Here is a 26644-nt window from a genome sequence, read left to right as displayed (position 1 = left end):
AAAAACGCAAAACCTGAAAATATGCACAAAGCTTTCAGGATCATGCCCAGCTAACCTTACCACTGTAATCTAAATTAGATCCTTAGGCTCATACCCTTTTCCTCTGGGCAGACTGATTTCCTCATGTATCAAATAATCTCTCCTGTATTCTTATCCCATTACATAGAGTTATCCAATCCATTCTTCTCTTACCTATATATTCTGCACCGTGATTTATTCACAGTCAGCCAAAATTTGATTGAAATAAAAAGTATATAAAATATAAAATATAAAATATAAAGTATTTTCCATAAAATCTTCTTCCTTTTTGTGTCAATTGGGTTCAGCATTTATCTGTGATTCTTTTTTTTATCACATCATGCATCACAGACACACAGGGGTGATTGGTATTGAATTACAATATGATGGAGGAACAAGACGTATTTTATGTTTGAAATACTGTGTATCTTTACAAGGTTACAAATGCCTTCTTCAAAGAGAAAATTAAAATCAACCTGGCACTTTTATTAGCAAGTGGCAATAGATAACTAAAACCCCTACAGCAATGAGCAATTCTTACGCTACAAAACTGAAAGTAACTTTTTCATTGGTAACAAAAATATTTCTGTGGGTTGTTTTCATAATAAGTAAGGTGGACTGACCTAGTGGAATGCTATATTGCAACAAACAAACTCAGAGATATATTAGTAAAAATTTGAAAACTGACATTAAACTAAACATCTAAACTAGAAAAGACATCTGCAATGCTATTTTTCTCTTATTGCTCAAGAAAAAGAAAGCTCTCTTGATTATTCTACAGTCTTTATTGATATAAATTTACCATGTTAACTCTGGAAATCATTCAGGGAACAAGACTATACTGTCTTTATCTGACATTTACCAAGAGATATAGTACTGTCCTACATTTCAGAGTTTCCTTTATGTTAAGTTCTTATTTATGATTTAAGATTTCTCTGATAACTAGATTAATAACCATAATAAGTATATCATCTATCCCTGCCTTCTGCTTACCTGTATACACTATGTCTGAGCAATTGCCTTCCTATTATTAACACATACGATATTTTCTACAGGGTTAAGACTACCAAAAAAATTACTCTTCTATCCAGAAGCATAAGGCTCATTTGTTTGCTCTGATGTTTGCCCTTGACAATGTACAGCAAATGCCCCACTGCTCTCTATCTCCTTTTCCAAAACCCACTGACTCATAATTATTTCTATTTTTACCATTTAAATATTTGTCTTTGTGTCCATCCTCCAATTCACTTACTAATCACATAGCACACCAATTCTCTTTTATCTCTGCCCATTGATGATATGTTAATTAGAAACACAATGTAGGAAAAGTATAACAATTTGGGGTGGTGGGGAATAGATATACTCACACTCAAGTAAGTAACAGGAAAGCTGAAAGAGGCTTGGATTTAACAAAGAATAAAAAATTAAACAGGAATTTGGAATGGCCTAAATTTACAACAAACAGCCAAATAGCCCCATATTTTGTATTTTATCTTATATTTGTAAAATGGGAAAAATAAGAGGACTGTGCTTGGAATATTGTGTTCAGCTCTGCCTTCTGAATTACTAGAAGGATAATGAAAAACTAGAGTACATATAAGACTTTTTCAGAAGGAAAGATTAAAACATATAAATACAGTTTGATGAGGAAGTTTCCAAGGTGGAAAAGGAGTGTAATTTGGACGGACTAACTCCAAAAACGCAAGACCATCTTTAAGCAAATTGCTGCTTCTGATCTCGATCTTCCTAGGACTTTCAATTTTCTTTTCGTCTTAACATTGTTTGCTTTCCTTCGAATTTGAGGTAGTCCAAATGAATCACCCAGTGACAGTTATTCATTATTTGCCTTTGGATTTGTGGGGCTGGTTAAAATCTGAATCCCAGAATGGCTGAGCTTGGAAGGCATCACTGGGGATCATAAGCAACCTGGGGAACACTTCTAGTGACTGGCCTCCAGCTGAACTTTGTGCTGCTGATCACAGCACTGAGAACCTCTGCCTTCTCCATGTCCCTTGTCATTTCCTCATTCAGTGGCGGTTTTCCTTTCGCTGCTGCTATTTGTTTTCCTACCACCATGTCTAACAGATTCAAAGGTAAAAGTGTAAATTCACGGTGTTAAAGTAAGTTTATTAAAGTATTTGTATATTCTAAGGAATATGGGAATCTTTTTAGTTTGGTGGAACTCGCAAGGGCCAGAAACAGCAAGTTGATTTCATAGCAGCTGAGGGATCTTTTCTCACAGCCAATCTTGCTCTTTCCCTTGTGAGCACTGTGCAGATAGAACTGATTTCTACATGTGTTGATGAATAGGAAAAGGGAACAAGACCTGAATGTATTCTGGGTAAAATACTTGACTTACACAGGTAAGACTTCTGATTCAGGGGAGGAAGCAAGTAGATGTGGCTCTGAAGGGAGGCCTTTCCCAGGATGCTAGATTTCTGATTACAGCATTCATGGTCATCATGCCCTCAGCACAGGATTTCTTCTGCTGAAGGCACTCCAGATAGACAGCTGGTCAGACCACAGCATTTGAAGAAAGTTATCACATCTGGCCACCTATGGCTCTGGCTCAGCAGCAGAATAGCATTGTACAACATACTAGCTGGGCTGCCACTGCTCTCCTCTTAAAAAAGAGAAGAGAAATCTGAACCACAGCAAGTGCTGCTTCAGAAAAACATACACAGGAAGGGTCATGAGCCCATCAGCCCACTTCCAGCACACAGAACCTGGTTCTTGCCTTTTCCTTTCTCTCCCTACACGGAGAGTCACCATGATGCCTCTTCCCACTGGGCACCCACAGTCTCCAGAGCCTCTCCATTCCTATTTTGTCAAGGTGTACTCACCAGGTATGATTAGCAACGCTGCCCAGAGCTCCTCCTCAGACCACCGTGTAAAAACAAGGTTTGCAAAACAGCTGCTTCTAGCAAAGGCCCCCCTTAAACATCATTGCATAACTTTGGCGTAGCATGCAGGTAGGGAGGAAGAGTATGGGAAGTAGGGTATTAGCTGTATGACCCCAAGTGCCATTCAGGACAGACATGTCATGGGTTTCCTCCACAGAGACACTTGAGAAGGACAAAACAATACCAGCCCAGGTTGCACTGAAGACATCTTAGCAAAAGTCAGGCAGCAGAGGGCCATCATCTCCCCATACATGGTATCCATGATTTTTCCCTGGTGACTGGATTCAGTTCTCACATATTGGCTCACAATGGCTACACCCTTTCTCAGTAATCATTTCCACTGAAAGCATACATATAGAAGGTAATTTCAGAATATCTGTGTATTGTCTTCAGTCTCCACAGAGAATACATTCCAGTGAACACTGCTGAAGAGAGTAGTCAGGCTTTACACCCTTGCTTCTGCTTAGGTACTCAGTGTCATGGAAGCTTTAAGAACATTTCACCACAAAATCTACATAGAAGACACATTGTTAATGCTAAATACAAGTTAAATCCCCTAATGACAAGCTGAATATCTGTGAAACATGAACAGAACAATCCACAAGCCCATTATTGTTGTATCGTCATCTTTTTTGTACAAGGGCTTGACTTACAAGTCTATTATCTATCACTGTATAGTACGTAAGACTGTACCGCAGTCTCAAAGGTCTTGACAACCAAAACTTTGACTTGATAGGCGTTCTGTCTTTCTAAAACATATCATCAGAAGACTATGGGTGAAGAGATAAACTGCACTATGAGTAGTATGTGCTCATAGCAAGAATTTTCGCAAGAACAGTTCAGATAATATTTTTTTTAGGTTTATCATTGGCTCTGCTCCAGACACTTGTGTATGATTAATCATATTAATTACACAGGTCTGAAGGCTTTGAGATAAACAATATAAAGGAAAGCTGATAGAGCTGAGAAACTAAAATAAACAATGTAAATAAAAAAAAATATTGGTGTGAACCTGACAGTATCTTTTACCCTAAATATGCAGAAAAATAAGCAAGAAATTACGTTTTAGTTAAACCAACTACACTTTAAACTTTAACTTCATGTCTAGTCCTCTATTTGCCAGTTTCCATTTACACCTTTCAACTACAGTCTCAAAAACCGGAAGTGTTTGGGAAAATATTAAACTGTTGTATACATTAAGTACAACTTGTCCCTTAAAAACCTGCTGATGAATGACCTGCAGAGGAACTTCCATTATTAAACAGCAACTATTAATTATTAATTAAACAATTGTTAAACAACAACTTGAGCTGTTACTAGGTGCTCATCACACTTTCGCGCACAGCAGCTAAGCAGCTGGTCAAAAGAAGTAATTGCTTTTAGATAAATAGGTTTACTCATGGGATCATGAAGTAAAGTTCTACTCAGTCTGAAATGGGATATTCCACTTTCTCCTGGTGATGGAATGTCTATGAAAATTTGCAGATGAGAAACTGTGTCCAAACCATATTTAACAACAAAGCAACAATTGAGTATCACTACAGTGCTGAAGGTAAGTTTGAGGGTCATCAAAGCAGGAATTTCTGAGGCTTTGTTTCTCCTGGGGTTCCACCGTGACCTTTATGCATTGTATCCACAGTATGCAAAAACAAAGTGATCTGCCCTCCACCCACATTTCAGTTGCCAAAAACAAATTAGGATCACAGGTCTATTTTATAGACCCTTTCTCCAGATGTTCTCCTTGGAGGATGCATTGTTTGCCTAGAGAAAAAGAAATTATAGATTTAAGGTAAGAAGTTTGAAATTGTACCTGAAAAACTCCATAAAAGAGAAGCCATAACCGTGCTGTTCAGCGATTCCTGCACAAACAACGTTTGCAGACGCTCCAATCAATGTTCCATTACCTGCAGTTCAGAAAACAAATACCAGTTTATAGCTGTATTCTGTTTCTTACCCTTCCTCTGTTTATTCTCTGCTAAAGTCCTGAGATGTGCTAGTTAGAAAAGAAAAATCAATTTCTGTTGTATAGGCTTGAAAAGACACATACAGACTGTATCTCCACATCCTATAAATAGCTTCACACTTTGAAAGATAAGCTTGGTATCATTCTCTGATTCTACGTAAGGAAAAAAAATAGAGAAGGAACACAACACCAATCTAGCAGTTGTCAAAATGACACCAGAGACTTGCATTCAGATAAACTTGCTGATTTTTGTTTTTATGTAAAAGAAGGTGCCATCAGATGAGCTGAAAACAAAGGATGAGATAGTTTGAGGATGTTAAGAAAAATGGATGCCTTTTTTTCCTTACACAACCTTAACATTGACAAATTAGTGTCTTTTTTATAGAGATGGTAACTAATTGCTAAGATTTTTTTAAACACAAATTTAAAACACAATAAGTGAGAAAATGGAGCAGAATTTATCTGTTTCACATCTCTCTGCTAAGGCAAAAGGAACACCACAGATACAAAGTCTGGTCATCAAACCACAACAGTTCTTTAGCACATAAAGGAAGATAACATTTATTCAGTGAACTGCACCAAATTATATTATACAAGTCCCCTTAGGAGATGAATACACCAAAAGAAAATAATATACCATGTTTATACTGCACATCTATTCTCTTGAAATAGCTACATACTTCTCTTCTCCTAAGTCTTTTCCAGTAACTAATTTATTCCTGTGTTTTCTCTAAACTTTCAACAATCTGGCAATGTAGAGAGTTCAAGTATTCAGCACTCAGAAAGACCAACCCGTTTTCTATAGCTTTCCCATGAGTTATATCTCAGACTTAAGAAATGCTGCATACTTGACTTCCACAAAGCAGGTGCCTTCAGCAAATGTTTCTGACCTAAGGGGATCCCTTGGGAAGTGACAGAGACTCCTACATTCTACTTCTTAACTGAAATTTTGAACAAAAGAGGTAACAATCTGGGATAATTTTTTTTTATACTAAGGCAAGTCATCTCTTTCGCCATACATCACTGCACTAACAATCCATTATTCTAAGCACAAGCCTTCCTTTGCTGTCATTGGTATACAGTTCTCTTCTCATTTTGGCCCTGTTCAACATTACTGCACAGTGGACACATTTATAGTCTGACTTTGAGAGAAACACATCAGAAGGCAATTAATGCTTCAGTTAATTGTTTTGACTTAAATGTTTCAGGTCACCCAGAGACCAGTTTGCCAAAGAATAAGTCAGAATAAAGGTAGAAAGATTATTCCCCTAAGTATTCACATATGGTACTCATATGGCCTTCTGCACCTGGAAGTGCACGTAAAATGAGTAGACTTCTAAAAATATTCTTAAAAAAATAATAGAACACTCTTAAATTCAAACAAAATGAAGTTATAGTGTTCAGAAGCAAGGAAAAGGAGACAAAATATGTGATATGGAAGGAACATTGGAAGAAGGAAGATCTTTCTCTTCTAATGAGTAAAACGGTAGAAGAGAGAGCTTTATTGCAATAATTTTGATCCCGGTTTGGATTCAGAGCCATATCAGTGTCCCTGGATACTGAGATACCAGTTTTTGACTGGTTATTCCAGGGACAGAGTAACAACTTTGAGAAGCAATTAAACTCCAAAAAAAGTTGCTCAGGACTTCTTTTTTTTTTTTTTTTTTTAAAGTTGACTTCATGAAAGCCAAAGCTTTCCAAGAAAAAGCCCTTATGTGGCCAAGATTTTTGCAATTGTGTGCAAAGAGAAAGTATGACACTTATTCACTCCAGAATGGTCAACACAAAATAGGCAGCAAACTGAGATCTTCATCCTGGAGTAGAGAACTGAAGATGGATATCTGTTGTCTCAGGTGAGTGGCCTAAACAGCACAGGAGATAGGTTTTGTTTTCTCATCAGCAGTTTCAAATAGCTCTTGAGCTGATCCCAGTATGGAATAAGAAAGAAGCTGAAATCTTGCAGATAATGTGAGATGAGAGAAGTGTTCCATTCCCCCCCACTCCCTGCAATCCCAAATAGACATTTTATTTTACATATTTAACTGTTCCCCCCATTTTTGGTGTTTTGGGTTTTTTTTTTTTAGTTTTTTCCTGCTCTCCCAAGGAGCTATGCTAGGTGAGCTGCTTCCTACTTGCTCTATTTTTAAGGCTTTAACATCACAAAGGAGCTGGACCTGAGTGCAGAGGTCCTCTCTGTCTATGAGGAGCTCTGCTGATACCAGTGGAGCTGCACATCAGTTGAAGGGTATATCTCTACGGACCATAAAAGCATTGTGGAATCATTCTCATCAGACAGCAAGGGCTATTTGTGACCTAGGCTTCTTATCACACACAGTGAATCATGCACCCACTCATATGTGCTTCAGGTGTGGAGAGAAAAGATGACTAACCTTATCAGAGGACCAGAAACCTTTTAAAAAATAGTGTTTAGGGTAGCACTGGTCATTAGGAACAGCACAGCTCATTCTGTTGCCCTCTCTTTGCCTCAAAACATATTTTAGTTACTTTAATACATGTTTAAAGATACGATACTGAACTTGGAACATCAGCATTCCTGGTAGGCTCTCACATGAAAAAGCCAAGGCACAATCTGTGTGCCTTAATGCAAAAACAGAACAAATGAATACAGCTGATGTTATTAGAGGAGTCAGGCAGGAACACTTAAGGAATTTTAAATTTCAAAAGCAATCAGTAGTCTGCAGCCTCCAAACATTTCATAAGAGGTTTCTGCTCTACATGTAGCACAATCAGACATCACCATCAGAATAATATTACTGTAGACAAAGAATATAGCTCTGGCTTCAAATTAAAGACACAGGACTGAAACTGCACTTGTACCCTGGCTATGACTAGATACAGTTGAGATCGCCAAACAGCATGAGCTCTCCTACACTGTACGTAGGCTATAGCAATGCCTTCACATAATGAAGTATTATGGAAAGGGTTTCTGCTTCAGCAGTGAATTGATTTCCCCAAGTAGATTTCACTTGAGGGGAAATTGTCACCTTAAATGCTGTCTGAAAGGAGCAGCATTTCTTTTTCATTTGTTTGGAGCGTGTGTGCAGTTTAATTAGGTATTGGCTCAGCAGGCTTCACAGAACTACACCAAAATTAACAATAGAGGCAAACTTTTGTTTCTCCTCCCAGGAACCTCTGTCTACACAGCAGACACTTAACTCAGTAGTGAAACAGCAACATTATGACCACTGAATCACGGAACACCCAAGATAGGTTATTATTCAGCAAAAACTACACATGCTAAATTCATTCCAGTTGATGCAAATGAAGAATAAGCACTTTCTAGGACTTCACCCAATCTTGACTTCATCTTCACATCATCTTCAATCTTAAGAATAATTAAGCTTAAAAAGCATAGCAAAGATTCTTACTTGCTTGTTTGCATGCTCAAAATGTAATAATACACAGATAAACTGTATGTAAGAGTAATACTGTAATAACCAATCTGTTTTTGATTACTCCTATTGCAAACTTGTTTGATGACTCCTACTGTAACTCATCCTTTATCACAAGGCAGATAGTTGTTAAGAAATTGGATTTATTACAATGAATCAGGTTGCCCAGAGAGGTTGGGAACAGGTTGTTCAGAGAGGTGGTGGATGCCCCATCCCTGGAAACATTCAAGGCCAGGCTGGATGAGGCTCTGAGCAACCTGATCTGGTTGGAGATGTCCCTGGTCCTTGCAGGGGGGTTGGACTAGATGACCTTTAAAGATCCCTTCCAACCCATATTATTTTATGATTCTATGAATTAAATATTATATTTCTAATATCAATAGTATGTGATATGTATGAGGTAAACCATACATTTTATCCTACATATCTATTCTACCTTTTTTTCTTGGTAGACTACAGGTGTTATTGTCAATATTAACTACACTTAATAATTCATAAGCATGAAATGAAAAAATATCTTTTTCTTAATAAAAAAAATTTCTCACCTTGAAGGGTGATCATAGAAAGATACAGACGTGTCACCTAAAGAGGTGCTGCTGCCTAGGCTACAGAGAAAAAAATGACAGAGGAATCCTCATGGATCATGCTCATTTTTCCATGGAGCTGCCCTAGCTTTGCACAATCATTGCAGAAGCACACTAGGAGGTCTTCTACAGTTTCTGTCCAGAAAAGATGACATAAAAGTATCTTTCTGTTATTTCTTAAAGTAAATTACTTTGAATATCTTTAAGGAATGTGAAATCAACTCCAAGTATAAGAAAATATTCAGCAGTTTTAGTTAAGAATAAATCTATCAAGAAAGATCCAAAACCAAAACCCACACATTAAATCGTGCCTTTGCATCTCCAGCTAACTTAGAGGTACAGAAGATGTTAAGAAGGTTTGTTAAGCCTAATTTAATACTTGCTTTATTCACCCGTCCTGCTTTTTCCAACCTTCTGCTTCCATTTGTAGCTACTTCTTTTCAACCCAGTGTTGAGTGATCACCCTCTGCTAACATTAGACCTTCAGAGACTGCCAAATTCAAGCCCAGAACCTGTACACCACATGTAATGCACCTCCCCTGGGCTCAGACAGCCTCTCCCTCAGCAAACAGAGTTTGTCCAGGTGCCTATAATCTGCAATGCACTGAAAATCAATGCTGGGAGAACTGAGTAAGCTTACTAAAGGAAGGGGCTGGGAAATCGGGGTAGAATCATAACAAGAAAAGGGTTTGCATCAATAACATGTTTCCTCTCACTTTAAGCCTCATTCTCAGATGTTGATATTTGCTTGTCAGCAGCACATCTGTTATATTTAAATACCATTAATTCTCAGGTTTCTCTTTGGTATTGCCCCTTCAAGAGCAAGCCTAACCCTTGGGTTTGCTGCATTAACATGTTTGCCTGGAGAATCACCCTCAAGTGCCCAGCAGGATTAGTGCTTATTAATCAAAGCACTGAGAAATCAAAGGAAAGGGATTATCACTAATAAAGCTATTTGGCCTAGCATGACCAGCTTTCATAAACAGTAACTTTCTCAAATATAAAGGAGATAGTACCTTGTGCAACAGCAAGCTCAAAAGTGGATTTCTTACAGAAAAATCCTGCTTTCTTGTGAGCTTTATAGACCACTTCCCCTCTGTGTGGTGTGATGGAGGATAACAGCTACATCTGGGCTTAACCGAGAGACCTGCATTTTCTCCTCCCTGTTTCTCCAGTTAGCTAATGCAGAAGCAAGATGACTACCCTGTTCTCATCTCTGGCCTTGGACAAACATCTCTGTAAGGCCTGGTTTTACACAGACACAGATGTTTGCACTGCTTTGTCCCAGGCAAGGGTTCTCACGCTGAAAAGAAGGAGTTTGATAGAGTCATTAATAATTTTAGGGTCAGGATTCTCAACTCCAGTTTTTGTTGTAATCAAACCATCCCATTGTAGCGTCAAAGCAAAACTTACCAAAGGAAGCCTTGCTTCCTATCCATTTTTTAAAGAAAACTCTGTATAGTCTCCCATACACTCTAAATCATTAAACATAGGTAGACTGACGTGTGCAGCTTCCTTTCCATAGCATATTCCATCTCTCTACCTAAAGCACAAAAACTGAGGAGATGTAAGAAATCTGGCTGCAGATGTGAACACGGAATAATAATGGTTTCGATTAGCCTTAAAGGAGACAGCCTTCGTAGCTCTCAGAAATTTTTTTTTTCACACAAAACTAATCCAGATTTGCCTCATTAAACAAAGCCATTTATATTCATCTGTTAAATGTCTACAAGTCTTGAATAACTTGTAATAATTTTTATGTGTAAAAATTAACAAGCCCTGGATAATCAAACTTTGCAGTCCATAAAGAGCTACAGAATAAAGGCCAATTAAACTATTAACAGTCCCTAAAATAACAAGGAACCTCTAGTCATAGGCAGTAAGGGGGAGAAGGCATGAATGAACTTATTCAATACTGTTATGTGTTATAGATTACAGTTGTACGATACCAACATACTTTATTTTTACCCATTTGGAAATATTTTGAATTAGATGTTTCCACACAAGTGCATACACATGGACTTTATAGGGAAAAAAAAAAAGTGAATCAAAGTTTTGAGTTAACTTATCCAAAAAGTTCATTCAAAGGTGAACTTTACCATTTTTTATCACTGCTACCATACTACCAGCAGAACAGTTACTGTAAGTATTGTACTATTCTTTCTTTTTGCTAGGAGAGGAAAAGGTGAAATTTAAACTTGACACTTTTGTACCAGAAATGTGAAATGAGTAAGGCAGGTTGCTGAACATCCTGCACTTGTTACTTGAATAACATAAAGAAATCCATAAGCATCTTTCAAATCCAGACATCTGTAAAAGAGACATACAACCTGAAGTGGTCACTAAGGTCTTCTCTCCTTGAAGTCAGCTTACTCAGTATAAGGGTAAAATAAACTGTTACAATGAGGGATAGTGTCAGCAGTGTACTCTGACACTTCATTCTCTCATACCTTGAAACCCATATTCAAGCAGGTTCCATTTAAAGACTTTAATGCTGCATACAAGCCCAAGTTTACACCTTTTTTTTTCTCTCCAACTTTTAGATTCAGAGGCTAAAAGTATGTCATCTCAATTTCAGAGCTTCTCCACAAGTGGCACTATTAGGGATCAAACATTGAAAACTAGTTCCATTTATAGACATCTACCATAAAAGCATATTGTTCAACTTTATCGTAACTTACTTTGATGCTGAGCAGAACAAGATAGCATCACTTTAAAAAAAAAGTGTCCCTCCGTTAAGTTCTTTTAAGACTATCCAGCTGCTTTAAATTCAGATTCTAACTTACCTCAAATGGACTTTCAATTGGTGCCTACCTGTTACGTTTTGCTATGATTCAAGTGCCTTGTTTAAAACAGTTTCATAACTCCTACCAGTTGCCTTCTTTGGTTTAGGTGTGCTAACTGCAACTGTATATGTATATGTGTATAAATAATGTCTAGGGGATAACTATAACTTTCTTCAGAGTCATATAGCATACCTGATTCATCAATATGAATCAATATGAATATTGCAGACTGAGATTTTTTTCCCTCCTCTCTGCTGCACCACTTCAGGTGCAGAAAAGGGGGTGTTGTCTGGAAAGTGTCTGCAGAGGAAGGAAAGTAGATAGTTCAGCATTATCTTCTGCACTTACGTGTTTTGAAGCTTGCTAAAGCTTCCCTGTCTTGTTCTGCCTGATCGTCCAAGTGCTGCCTTCTAACCAAATTCACCTCTTCTTCTGACAGCTATGCAAAGTCTGTATTCTCATATTGCAGCAACTCACCAATACAACATAATGAGTTTGAACATTCTATATTATTCTGAAAACAGAAGTGGCTAAGGCTTCTCAAAAGAACCCTCTGTAATTTATGATAAACAATGCACAAAGCAAGTAAATAAAATTAAGCAAAACTCCACATATGCTTTGTAGAAGTCTCCAATGTCATCTCCGATCATTATCTCATCTCTAATTTGCAGAACTTTACAGCATGCAGTTTCTTTACACAGATTGAAAACAATTAATACAAGCATTTCAAATTCATCAGTAATGCAAGCATTATAATCAGACAAGTTTGATGTTTGTTAAAAATTATTTTTCTAAATCAATGTAAAATAGAATAGAATTCTAAATATGACACATAACTCTCTTTCCATTTTGAAATCTAAGGTTTACCATCCAAACTATAAATCCTCATCGGTACAGCTAAAACAGCATCCTTTACCCCATATACTTCATATTTCACCCTTAATAACATACATACATGTATATATGCATGTCTACCAAGGTAATTCTTTTTAAGCTTAGAAAAATGGCCTTGCTGAGAAAAATTGACAAGGTATAGTATGGTTTGTTTTTTTTTTCCATATTAACTCTGTGTCTTAAAGCCAAGCACATCTCTGATATTGGCTTAATATAAACAAATGCACATCTGTCAAATGTACAAACTCAATTTTAGCCATTTTTACATTTTACATTCACAACTTTCTTCTGTGTATCTTCCATGCCACAGAGGATTATCTTCGGTAATCTTAAAGATCAGAGAATCTCTTTTTGCTGCAGGGACTCTGGTAATGAGCCTGGCTCTCACACCAAGGACTTCATAGCACTGCTGGGCTTTAAGAACTTGATACAGAAAAAGTGTGAAGATGGACCAGAGTTTGAATGTCACGAAAAAGCTAAGGAAAACAGCAGCTGGATTTTTATAGAAGGTTACAGATTCTGACTGTTTCAGAAAACAGCAGGAAGACAGTTTGGGTGCTCAAATATCAACACAGAGAAAAGGTTGTTTGTGCTTATATCCAATAATGCCGCTCTTCCTGCTACAACAAAAATTGAAACTTTCGATTAACACCTGAATGAGTTCTTCATTAAAAACAAGCAAGTAGTAACTGCCATTTAATGGACAGCAATCACAACTGAAGTCCATGTTACTCATTTTCACCATTGCAAACACCATAGAAACAATGCAAAGTATATTCAGAAAGTAAATTAGATATTAGTGTAAGACCTACAAAATACCTGCTGTATTTTGCTTCTAGATATGTGCACTTTAGAGGCATAATGCTGCTAAAAACTGCACTGAGGTCTTTAAAGAAAAACTGTGAGACATTTCCTACATTTCCTTACTTATTTTTCCTGCTTTTCAAAGTCAAGAGCAGCAACATCCTTTTCCTTTTGAAAGACCTCAAGTCACTTTCATTGCCTACAATACCACCCTTTGATTTGGATTATGAATTTTATATCCATAGGCAAAATACTTATCTGACAGGGCTGTCTCATCGACAAGATATAAAACTGAGTCCCAAGATTTCTCATTGTTAAAAGACTCCTTTAGAAACATTAGGAACTTTCAACTAAAAAATTTTCCTACAGTTTCAAGTAAACATTTTCTTCAACAATTAAGTTCAAAATCAAAGCTGAATAGCGCTCGTCTTAAATAACTACTATATTTTTACGCCATACATTTTGTTCTTGATAGACTTTTTGAATCTTTCAGATTGAAAAGTGTTGTACAAGTTTGATCTATTGTAACTATAAAAGAACGTGAAAGGATCTACCATTGCGCTTTTTTTCATAATATTAGTTATTATATATTTTAATACATTTTATGTTTTCTTGAAGGCTATCACTTTACTCTCATATTGCAAAGAAGGAGGATTGGTTTAGGAATATAAACAATATTTCTAGGTTTACACCTTCAGTGGGTCTGAAACTTTAAAACTAGTTTAGGATTTTATTGAGCAGAATCAGTGGGAATAATAAATTAGTGATATGCCACTGTGCAAAGCCCCCTCTGCATCAGAGATCGAAGGAGGGGTGCCAAGAGGCAGAATAGCTATGGCACTGGACCACTGAGAGAAACCCAACTGTTTATCTACACCGTTGATAAGGGTTGCACTCCTTTATCAGCTGTAATTAGCACAATGTCCTGTGGATAATGGGTTTTATTCACACCTGAATTTTGACCCTGTAAGGTCAGAAGAAAAGAGCCAGCAGCCCTCTCCTCCTCCCTCCTTTCTTGGAGTAGAGCCTACAACCGAGCTCGTGTGCCCAGAATAACACAGCTGTATGCATCCTAGAGATTATCTGTTTCTGCAGGATTGTGACAATGATGACTTTCAGGTGTTGTCCTCCAGGAAAATATACAGGAAAGAAAAATAGCGCAAAACTATACAATGCAAAAAATCTCTCCTTCAGACTTCAGCCATTCTCACTGCAGTATTCAGAGAAATACTTTTTGCACTTTTCTATGCCAGTAACTGAGAACTCAAAAGGCAGGGACTTTCAAATATGAATTAAATTTTTTTTCCTCTTTTTTTTCCTTTCTTTTTTCAAAACCATACTTTTTATAAATAATGAAAAAAAAAAAGAGAAAAAGCTAAAAAGACAAATAGATGCCAGCTCTTTACATGTCAAATATACAAAACTTCTTCAAATAATATCTTAGCTATAACCTTTTCAGCTCAGTAAAGAATCTAGTTCTACACAACGGAACAGTCTTAACAGGTGGATTTCTGACTGTGCACTTACTCAAATTGAGTTGGATTTATATTTCATGATATTTTAAAACTTATGAGCCAATAGAAGCCATGAAATTAAAGGTCCTTTTTTTTTTTTTCTGAAATTGTTAGAGCTAGCAATTTTTATTTATCCTCCAAAATTTCAGGGCAGCATTCCCTAGACACTATTGAAAGGTCTACACACAACTCAGTCTGAAGAAGTACCATAGTATCATCAGGTACTAGAATAGGAAGCATTAGCGAATAAAGGTTTATTCAATGTCCTGTTGTGCAAAATATGGATGTAGATTTGTCAGAACACCATACAAAACAAGTGAAGTTATGGCCTTATTTGTTTCTTGTAGTTCCTTTTAGATTTCCTGATTTCTTTGCCCTCACGGTCAAAACAAAACTGAAGTACTGGCAGAAAACCCCATGAGGAATACAATTTTTTCAGCCACTACTTAATCAGCCTGACCATTAATGCCTGGACAGACATGGACTAACATCATCCAGCAGTCAGAATTGACAAACCAAATGGTCCCAAGGTCCACATTCATTTGACCTGTCTTTGGGTCTCCTCTCAGCTACTGAATTTCTGCATGTGAGGGCCTCCAATGCGCTCTGCAGAAAGCATCTGGCTTCTTCAGTGGATTAATAAACATCTGCCTCCCAGACATGCCAGTATCCTCATCACCAAACAGGGAGCCTGGGGCAGCCAAACTCCTGACTTTCAACTTAATTTCTTCAACATACCTGCAGCAAATATAAACCTAAATTTCCAGAACCAAACCCCCTGAAAAATTACCATGTTTATTTCTCAGCTGCATTAGATTGAGCCGACCTGAGCAAGAAAACTTGGCAACGCCAAGAAAGACCCAAAGATTTCAAAATTGTGACAATCTCACCGGGAACTGCCCATGGCCATTGCTGTCCTTGGTATCCTTGATTAGGAGACTGGATTTTTCACCCCTTCTCACCTTCAGAGACACATTTTATAGAGCAAGGAGCATCTACGCAATTTTCAGTTATATCTGAGTCCAATGCCATGAAAGACAGAAAGTTAATAGTAGCAGCTCTCTCTTTTGGGAGGCACTGCTGAAGATGACAATGTGGCAGTTATACTGGCAAAAGGCTCCTCATCTTGTTTGAGACTGACTCAATCCTTCTTTCATTTCCAGGACAACAGCTAAAGCAGTGAAGGAAAATTACTGTCTTTTCTCATCCTATCATCTTCCAAACCCATAGCTGCCTGTGCACTTTGTGACAGTAGAAAAAAAGTAACTGCACCCACTGGAAATTTCTCAGGACAAAATGTTGCACAGGATTTTCCAAGACAGGCACAAACTCTGGTGCTCCCTTCATGGACACATAAGCGTACAGCAGCATTTACCCTGAACCTCAGGAATGCTATCAAATTACCAGAATTGAAACTCTGTGTTATATAGTAAAAAGCTAACCCTAAAATATATAGTCATAATACATTATTTTATCAGACTCAAAATGTCTTTTTTGCCAAGTTCCTTTGGTTGCATAAGCAGTGATAAGATCCAATTTTTTGCCTGAAGCACCAGGCAGTAATGATATAATTGTCATCTACCCCCTCCACAATAGGATTAGCCTACCTTGAGGATTCCTTCACACCACTTCAGTGCTAATAAAGTTTTTCTTCTGGAAATAATTTTTAAAGGCCATCAACATGTTCTTTTTTTTTAAAAAAAAAAAAAAGAAAATCACCTTTCTCCCAACTTTTGGGGGCTGTGAAATCTTTTAAAGCAACAGCTTTTCCACAGTGTTCATTTCCTAACAATAAAATGTTTTCCATTGGCTTTTAGTTTTGACATTGGAAAGTCAGAAGCTTATTAACTTTTAGGCTAATACCTCTATGAGATCTTTGCCAGTATAACTCAGCATATGCTCAGTTTTATCCTAATAGAGCATAGTCTGGAGAGTTTAAGCTTTTGCTAATAATGATAATGATCTAACTTTTTATCCAAATATTTGTATGGGGCTTATCTGAATACGTGGGCACTTCCTATGGATTTCTAGTGCCTTTAGTTCAAATCATTCCCATGGTACTGTTTGTATTTTTACTTTTGTCTCACACTGCATCCAAACAGAAATCTCTATTAAAATCGCAGCGGCCTTTAAAGAGATAAAATTAAAGTAATTTGAGTTAAGGTGATAACTGATACTTTTGGAAAATCAGCTGAGACTTGAAAAGGCTGGTGAAGTGCCTCCCACTCAGAATATGTCAGCGTAATCTGCCCAACTTTATATTCCTTAAGACTTTTTCTTTTTTTTAATCTGAAAGTTTAATTAAATCAGAGTATGTTTGGTGACTAGTAAATTGTGAAGAAAGATTATATTTTTACAGCAAACTTCTATATAAAGATATGCTGATTATTCAAATCACTGGTTTTAAAGGGGAACAAATTAAAGTCACCATATAATGATGAGTAATGATGAGTACAAAAGGATATTCCTCAAATTGTCCTGCCTGTGCAGCGTGCTCTTAAAATTCAATCTGTAAACTACATCATTATAACCTTTGTTAGGTATTATGGTCACTAGTACTAGCAATCACTTAGCTAAATAAACAGATCAGAACTTGTATTACACACAAAACTGGTTTTAGTTTTAATCTCCACAAAGTCAAGGAGAAAAATGTTTGGAGGAGCATGGAGGGGGAGAAAGGGTGGGATCATTGTAGAACAGCATTTTATCCATTTTAACTTTATTTAACCTGACTACCTAAAATTTTATGGATCAAAACACAGCTCAATACAGTGTAATTAGCATTAAAATTCTCAGTAATAAAAAAATAATACTAACTTTATTTCTCATTAAAAATTTACACATCTTAATTGCACTTAGTACACTTGCTATTTGAAAATGTTGTAACACCTTCATAAGCCATTTGCAGAGTGTTAAAAAAAAAAAGTAATCAAATATAAATATTAATTTACAAAATACCAGATGGCTATTCTCCTTTATTGTTATAACAAATAGAGAAGAAATCCTGAGCCTACAACACATACATGCTACATTTTCTATTTTTAAAAAAGTAGTGAAACCATCTGCTTGTTTTGTGCTAATGCACTGACAACACAAGAAATCCCAGTTAACACCAAGATGGGTAGTAGGAAAATGGCTATTAGCTTTCATTATTAGAGGTATATTTCCCAAAGACTCCAAAAAGACTTTCCTTAGAGTAAGGAGTGCTAAACAGGACAGCAAATGGATCCTCAAACCGTTTCTGCAGCCAGCCAGAAAACCTCCCAGGGACTTCAGTAGACTTTGAATCTAGCCTTCAGATCTCAGCTATTATATATTTTCTGCATCTTTTCAATGAGCAGTGATGGGTCTCTCTGTTCTGAAAGCTAAATGTATCTTTGTATTTTCTCTCACAAAAGATCAGAACCCTATAAGCACCATCTGGACTGCTTCTTTGTGTGGCTGTACTTTATGCAAATATGGTCTTCAAACACAGACTGCAAAAATCCTATTGTAGCAGCAGACAGTGGCTGGGATCCTTATCCAGGAGTCCTTTGAAGTTAAAAGAGGCTAGATCAGGCCCTCCCTATGCTTTGCATAATAAAATCATTGAACCTATTGTGCCAGTTTATACATGCCATAATTGCATAGCTATTACCTTATGTCAGCTTTCTTACTAAACTCTTACCTCCAAGGCATGCACCCATGGCCAACGAGAAGATTAATGGTTTCACAGGCAAGTTAACATCAGGATCTTTACTCAGTTTGAGAAGCACAGGAATCTGTGGGTTAAGAAGAAAAGAAAGAGATATTCAGGAGATATTACTCAACCATCAGCATGATATAAATAAAATTCATTGAAGTAAACAACTTAAACCATCAGCAAGTCCAAAGAATATCTTGTGGTTGTTTCCTTTTTTTTTCTCTTTTTTTTTTAATTAGCACCATATTCTTGATCTGTGTTCACTTTTCCCCACTGAAATTGCTAGTTCCACAAGCCAAAGAGAAGGCATCGGCAAAATTAGGATATCTTAAGGTTATGAGTACATTCCATTAGATCCTTCTAGTTCAACAGGGAACTGACAGTGACTATAAGTCAATTCCCTCTTCATTTCCTGAAACCTAAAAGACAGAGCTATATCCTCTCTTCTTACTGGGAGCAGCTGTAAGAGATGTTCAGACCTTCACAATCAAGATGGCTGTAGATCATGTGTCAGTAATTTAAAAATTCCTGAATCCTTGTTAAAATCAAGTGTCTGATCTTTTCTACGGTGTTCTGGTTTTGTTAGTGAGGGGGGGGCCTAAGGTGGTAGCTTCTGTAGGAAACTGCTAGAAGTTGCTCCCCTTTGTTCAGTGGACTCAGCCGGGCCTAGGGCGGACCCACTGCTGGCCAAGGCCGAGCCAATTGGTAGCAGAATGTCCCGTGATAACGCCTCTGCAATAATGTATTTAAGTAGGGGAAAACAGGAAAAAAAAGAGAGAAAGTGTGAAGCAGCTGAGTGGGGGGCAGAGAGGGGGAGGTGTGAGCCTTGTGGGCCTTGCAGGCCTCACCCTCTGGCCTCCCGCTGGGCAGCAGACTGGGCCCAACCCGGCCCGGTCTTGCTGCAAGAAGTGGAGAGGAGAGGAGAGGAGATGAGAAGTGAATAAGATGTAAAAAGGATCCTGAGAGGCGTCTGCCAGCCTGTTGTAAGGAGCGGCTGCAGATGCCAAGGTCAGTGAAGAAGGAGGGGGAGGAGTAATGTGGCTCCTGGCCAAGATTCCCCTGCAACTCGTGGTGAAGACCATGGTGGAGCAGGTTGTCCCCCTGCAGCCCATGGAGGTCCATGGAGGGGCAGAGATCCACCTGCAGCCCATGGAGGACCCCACGCCAGAGCAGGTGGAGGCCTGAAGGAGGCTGTGGCCCATGGAGGGCCCGCTGGGACAGCTCTTCTAGAGGGACTGCACCCGTGGAAGAGATGACCCACGCCGGAGCAGTTTCACGAAGGACTGTGGCCCGTGGGATGGACCCCACGATGGAGCAGACGAGGAATGCGAGGAGTTCTTCCCCCGATGATGACACAGCGGCATAAAACAACGTGTGATGAACTGACCGTGACCCCCATTCCCTTTCCCCTCCCATGTTGCTCGGGAGGGGAGGTAGTATAGATAATGTTAAGCCCGGGAAGAGGGAGGGGTGGGGGGAGGTTATCTTCTTCTCTGTCTCATTCTCCTGCTAATTTTAGAAATAAATGAATAGTTTTCCCCAAGTCGAGTCTGTTTTGCCCGTAACAGTAACTTTAAGGATTTCTCCCCGACCTTATCTCAAACCTTGAGCCATTTTTCCTATATCACCTCCTCCTATTCTCTCAGAGGGTGGGGGGAGTGAGAGAGAGACTGCATAGTCTGGTCCCGATCGGGGCTGAACTACGACATACGGGAAAACTTAGAAAGATCAATGTGGCAGGCTTCTGAATTCATAAGCAGGTCTGAGTTATTTTACTTTTTATTCTAACATTGTATTTACCAGATAATGTAGATTTAGTTCACTGGGAAATATTTGCAAGTTTTATGAATTTCATTTAATCATTTTAGCAAATAAAATAAAAACCCTGAAAAGTCAAATGAGGCTTGTAGGGAGAGGTAATAGACTTTATTAGGTAATTGTATAGATCTCAAAAATACAGCAGGCAGGCTTTCTAGTAGCACCAGTTCTCAGTCAGTAACACCCTTCAAAGCTAAACAACTTTCACCTTAGTTGGGAAAAAAACGGTCTGAGTTCAACTTAATTGGGTAACCACCTGGTTTAAAAGAAAGGTATAATCAGTACCTGTAGAGAGGAGGTCATTAGCAAGGGGAGAGGTGGTAATGGTATTAACCTGTTTTTAATGGGCACAGAGGTTTGTGGGACCAAAAGGGAGAAAGAAAGAATAAGCAAACATGGAACAGTGAGAGATCAAGTGGGAAGGGATTTGTGGAAATAGCTGTGATAGGCCTTAAAATTAATGCTTTCTCAGAGTCCAGGATTTTCAGTACTGAATGGAGTTATGACTTTTAATCCTCCAGTTTGTCATTTGAATGTATTTCACAGGTACCCCTCAAGGGGTACGATCTCAGAGATGGAACAGCTGCTTTCTGAAAAATGTTTTCACTTCAATAGCTGAGTGATTCTCACCTTTACTGACTGTGTGTGCTCTTCTGGTATGGAGCAATATATAATCTTTACGAAAAACTACAACTCTTTCCCCATCCCTGCTGACAGTGGTGCTAATTGATTAACCGAGATAAGTTAATGTCTAAACAACTGTTCTTGAATTTTACATTGCCCAAGATGTCTATTTCTATTTTAAGGCCTAAAGAAAGGTCAGCATGCTCAAAATCTTTTATGTTTTTTTTCCATGAAAGCCATGAAAGACATAATTTCTCCCCACAAACTATGTTTCTCTAAAACCACCACTACCAGAATACGATATGCAATTCAAACTACAGTTATATTTATTTCAAAACAATGTTGTGTTCAAACACAAAACAAAAAACTCTTTCTGCTTCAAGTCATAAGCATTTACAAAGCATCAACAGCACTCCAAGGTAGGATACTTTGGAAACTGAGGTATAGTTGGCTGTGATACATATTGTACAAATATCTTTGTCTTGTTGAGTTAACTTATTTGGAATGCAGGGTTTTTTTCAGAGTTTTACAAAGTACTGCCCCTCAACAAAAAAAGCAAAAGTTAAAACTCATGAAGCCTCATGTTTCCTTCACTGTTCCCTCTTCAGATTATGTAAATAGCACCCTTATATTTATAAGAAGGAGAACAATTATATCTTTTCAGGAAAATATTTTTAATTTCTTTTTGTTAAAAGAGAATGGTGATGAAGTTTGCACATCTCAATTTTATTGTCTGTTTGACAGAGGAGGTCTACCTGACATCTCCTAAGCCTTGTTCCTTTCAGTCCTGTTTCTACAAAAGTGGAACGAAGAGCCTTGAACATTTTACTTTCACATTTATTTTACTACATAGCTCCATTCTTTGTACCCAAACCTGTGACCAAACAGTTAAGACTTTCACATCTTGCTGTCACAGCCTCTTCTCCAAGACTCAAAATTACCAAGAAACAAGTCAAATCAAGACCTTTCTCCTATTCACCTATTTTCAAGACAAAACTTTCTCATAAGTATAGCATTCAATCGGTCAAGGCGATAACAAGGAAGATGTCTTTTGAACCTATGAAGACCTTCATCTGAAATACAAGCAGAAATTACTATTTAGCTTTACTAGCTGGACTCCGGATACGCGAAGAGGAGACCAGAGAGGAGCGGTGCTTGTCCTACTCTATCAGTGAGCATGTCCTCCTGAAATGGCAGAAGACTCATAGGTAACAGCAAAGTGAAGCCCCCTCAGCTACTTCTGCTTCCCAAAGATAACACTTGTACAAGTAATCACACAGCCCCATTGTGCAGGAAGGGTATCTGTACAAGTTTATCCTACACCCGTGCAGCACTACAGAAGGCATTAGGTCATATTCACCGCAGAAGTACCATGGCACATGGGCTCCAATAGTTTTGGGTGTTGGACTAGTTGATCTTTAAAGGTCCCCTCCAACCCAAACCATTCTGTGATTCCATATTGCCTATTTCATCTATTTGTGCAAAATGACAACAAAACAGCAATTTACATCTTTATTTCAGGGATTCCAATGAACCAATGTCCGTGTACACCATGGGATTTCACAGCACACACATTTCCAAGAACTGCATGTGGTAAAGATGCATTTTGTGAAAACTGCAGAAAATATACATTAATAGAAAAAAACTATTTGTAGTTTCCCAAATTGTTGATGATTAGTTTGTCTCTGCAGACCGCTACAGCCCAGTCTTACGCATTTATCAAGCACTGAAATACAGGACATAGAAAACTCTGGTAGGGCAGAGGGCAAAGAAGATCCAAAAACAAAACTGGCACTAAGAACATGAGATATGTACGAAAGACTCAGTACTGCAAATGAAAAGTCTCTGATCGTTTTAGAGGCAATAAATAGTGAGCCAAAAAATTATCTGGTTTCTAAAAAAGACCTGTCAGAGACTAAGTCACCTTGCCTGCCAGGTGGTTAATGGAAATTGTTTGTTACCCTATATTGAGGAAATAGTATTTAAACTCAGATAAAAAAGGATTTACTATGGCTATATTTTTAGTTCTGGTAATAAAAGAAAAATATAAACAGATGGCTCCAGCATATGCAGCTGATAAAACATGTCAATTAAACTAAAGAGCATACTGGTAATAAAATCATGTAACCTAACATTCTAAGGATAGAAATTTGTGGCTATTTAAATGACAATACTAGGAAAATGTAGGCTTTAAAAACTAACAAGTCTGCCTGTCAAGGAATGTCATTGTGAGTTTAGCCTGTTGTAAAAGGAGGAAAAAATATCAGATTACTAGGATGGCACATAGAACATCACTACATGATTCACCACATTTATTCGTCAGATAAAGCAAGCTGGATGTCCAACATGAAAAAAAATCCTTGTCATTCAAGAACTAAAATGTATGAGACTTAATAATGAAGCTCCTGGTTTATTAATTGTTTATGCATTTTGTGGGTGTTTTTTAAGCAACTCCCAGATACACCTATATATATTAGATTTGCTGCTGGTAACATAGTCTTTTGCGTACAGTCAGAGTTCATGGAGTTTCCCACAAAGTATATCTCAGGCTCAAAATATTTTGCTATAGTAAGTTTTTTACATATTGGAAAAAAAAAATATTGATTTTCCTATCACAATTACCAGGCATGCTTATGCAATGAAGTGCAATAAACACTCAATCATATAAACACCTGTTTAATTAGGGAGCTGGATCTTCACTCTCCAATGCTTAAAGAGAAGGGAAATGTCTTGGGATTACAGTTCATCAAGCAAGTTTCAATTTTATCTTCTTTGGGGGCAGTTCATGATCTTTGCATTCAGGACAAACTACGTGAAACAAGCAATTAGAAGATACTGTGAAGACTGTTTTGTCTTTGTGTGGCTGTTTCCTAGAATTCTTTGCAATGCTGGCCCAGATATATTCATATTCTAATTATCTTTTTAAAATATTGATCTACAGCTTCCACTTTCACATCTTGTTAAGGTAAGAATCAGCCACTTATAAATTTTAATGCTGTCAAATCTGTTAAAATGGACCAGTCAACTTTATCCAAATAGTGAACTTTTATCCAAATAAAGTGAACTTTTTAGTCTCAAGATCCATTAATTAGGGATTTACATTGTTTTCATTTTTATTTTTTCTATACACAAAGAAAGTCATTATGAATCTGATTATCCCACTAGTACAAACAAAGAAGTTGAAGTGGATATTTGGACAACCATCCTTCAACTTGATTTTTTTTTAAAGGAAGCATGATATAACACTTACAGACCTATGTGCAGGTTTTTCTGTTTTTCTTCCCTCCAGCTACTCGCCTCGTAAGCCAAGCCTCAGGCTTTCTTAAATACTATAGTGGAATTGCATATTTCTTTCATTTCTCATGCAGGTTCTGGGTCAAAATAGTCTACATAGCAGTTGTATGAGCTACTTCTACATTAGCAAGTAACGTGGTGCAGTAGGAGTTTGAATGAGTTGGGTCTGAGTCTTTTCTCATCTACAGTGTCTTCAGTCCAGGAGGGTCAGTCACCTCACACAGGAGAGGCTTACTTCTGTTCACTCTGGTGCCATTTCTGAGTTACTACACTGAGTTTGTGTACCCCATCCCATCTCCTTTCTCCAAGTCCGGACAAAGCACACTACACGGTTGTTGGGGATGAAGGGAAGACACAGCAAAACAGAGGTAGTGTTGGGGGCATCCCCTGAATGAACTGATGCCTGTCTTCTTGCCCCTTCCCACCCTTGAAAGAATGGAGAAATATGACTTTCTAGTCATGCTTGCCATTACAGTAATTTCACCTGCAGTCAGCTCAAGACTTAAAACCAAGAGAGTTGAAACTGGCAAGACTGTCTCATCCCTGTAATATGGGACAAAAAGCACAGTATACTCAGCTTTCTAATGCAGAAGAAAGTGCAGTGAGCTGTCACTAAGCCTTTGACTGTCTTTGCACAATATTTCAGGCATCCCTATCCATGTATAAGTCAAATAGACTGTCACTCTGACCCTGGTTTCCCCTAACTCCTAGTGGTCAGCGGCTCACTGCCCTGGGGTGAGCAAATTCCGTATTGGCAGAGGTCTCTGATCCCGTCCTCCAAATCCTCATTGCTCAGTCAGAGTATACAGCTGATACCTATGAAACTACCCAGAATCTTTGTATCTTTACATTCAAAAAATGGGAGAAACTTGATGAGTCCTATATCCCTTCTCAGTACTTGGTCCATCAAGGCATGGATGCAAAAATCACAAGAGCTATTGCCCCATTGTCATACAGACATTTGTTCACCACTGAAGGAGATTTATGAACCTGTGAGAGCTTCACTGGAGGCAGTCAGTACATCTGCATGTTCTACAATTATGAGCACAAGTTCAGCTGTGAAGCTGGCACCTTTTGCCAAGAAAGGACAGAATCATTCATGGCTACACCATAGCACGTGCCCCGTACTCCACTATTTCTAAGGCATATGAAACCAAACTCATATAGAGAAGCATGTCATCTGGGTAACTGTGTGAATGTTTGAGTGAACTACGTGGCTGAATAAGCGAATTTGCTGTGTGGATGGTTGTCTGCTGGTAATAATTACAGCTTGACTCTGTAAATAGCAAGTCAATAAATAAACTGAGATCTAAGAAACAGCTGTTGCACTGTGTGTTTATTAGACACACACACACTCAGTCCCTGATTAGTGAGAAGCTATTCTACACAAAAAAAAAAATTGGGTTCAATATATGTAATACTCCTCATTAGGAGTCCATAACTTTGACACATACAGTGATAAATAGCGTCCCAAAAACCAAATACTGTTTGTTTTAACAGTGAGAACCCAGTGCCAAAGAAACATAAAGAATTTTAAATGAAAGTTTACACAATCTTGCATGAGAACTAGGGACTTAGTTACTTAGGAGTTTTCTGTAAGTATTTTCTAATGTAGAATTACAAAGACCAAAGTCCAAGCCCATTCATTGAGCTAGAGGATGCTAGGTGTCTCAACTTTAGTCTGCCATATAACACATTAATGTCTTAACACCTCAGCTAACGATTGCTCTTGCACAGGTGAAAATATGCCTGCATTTATCTTTCTTCCTCTCTCTACCTATTTTTAAAGAAAAAATATATCGTAGCAGTCTCTTAGGTTCAGCCCAGAACAGGATGAAAAAGATACGTATTTGAAGTGTCTACAATCTTGGCAGGAATCCTTTCCCGTCCGTCTGTATTTCACTCTCTCAAAGATACAAGAGAACTGCTCTTCAGGCATCCCAAAAGATTCCTGTGTTTCAGTCTCATCCCCCAAAACGTACTTCTTTAAAAGAGGCTTCTTTTCCAAAACTGTAAAAGACCCTTTGGTCGATGCGCATGCAGACATCTTTTGGTATTGCTCCAAACCAATCTTCATAGACTAGCTGGATGTGAGGCAAACCCTTTGAAGCTAAGATTTCTGCATTATTGCTTAACAGTCCTCAAGTGTTTGCTGGAGGTGACTCATCCTGAAACGATCTTTCCTTTCATGCCTATTGCTTGCAGTCTGTTTTAAATCAATATAATTCCACAGGAAACGCCACAGTAAACAAATCAAAATACCATATTAACATATAATTATAGAGTGGTTGCAAATCTGTCCAACCTATCATACGCCCTATAAGAAGCGTCTTAAACCTTGATACAG

General features: G+C 38.0%; 1 protein-coding gene across 2 annotated transcripts in view; it reads right to left on the bottom strand.

Moving 5' to 3' along the window:
* OCA2 (OCA2 melanosomal transmembrane protein) overlaps nucleotides 1-26644 on the bottom strand; it is a 175915-nt gene that overhangs the window by 34670 nt on the left and 114601 nt on the right. For both annotated transcript variants that reach the window (XM_086740677.1, XM_086740684.1), the window contains exons 21-22: nucleotides 18547-18640; nucleotides 4732-4825 (exon numbers count right to left, since the gene is read on the bottom strand). In XM_086740677.1, coding sequence (XP_086596803.1) covers nucleotides 4732-4825; nucleotides 18547-18640 — 188 coding nt within the window. The remainder of the gene's footprint in view (nucleotides 1-4731; nucleotides 4826-18546; nucleotides 18641-26644) is intronic.

Source organism: Chlamydotis macqueenii, chromosome 1 (assembly GCF_036417535.1).
Source record: "Chlamydotis macqueenii isolate bChlMac1 chromosome 1, bChlMac1.mat, whole genome shotgun sequence".
Taxonomy (NCBI): domain Eukaryota; kingdom Metazoa; phylum Chordata; class Aves; order Otidiformes; family Otididae; genus Chlamydotis; species Chlamydotis macqueenii.
Note: the sequence above shows the minus strand (reverse complement) of the source record. Positions and strands in the feature narration are given on the sequence as shown.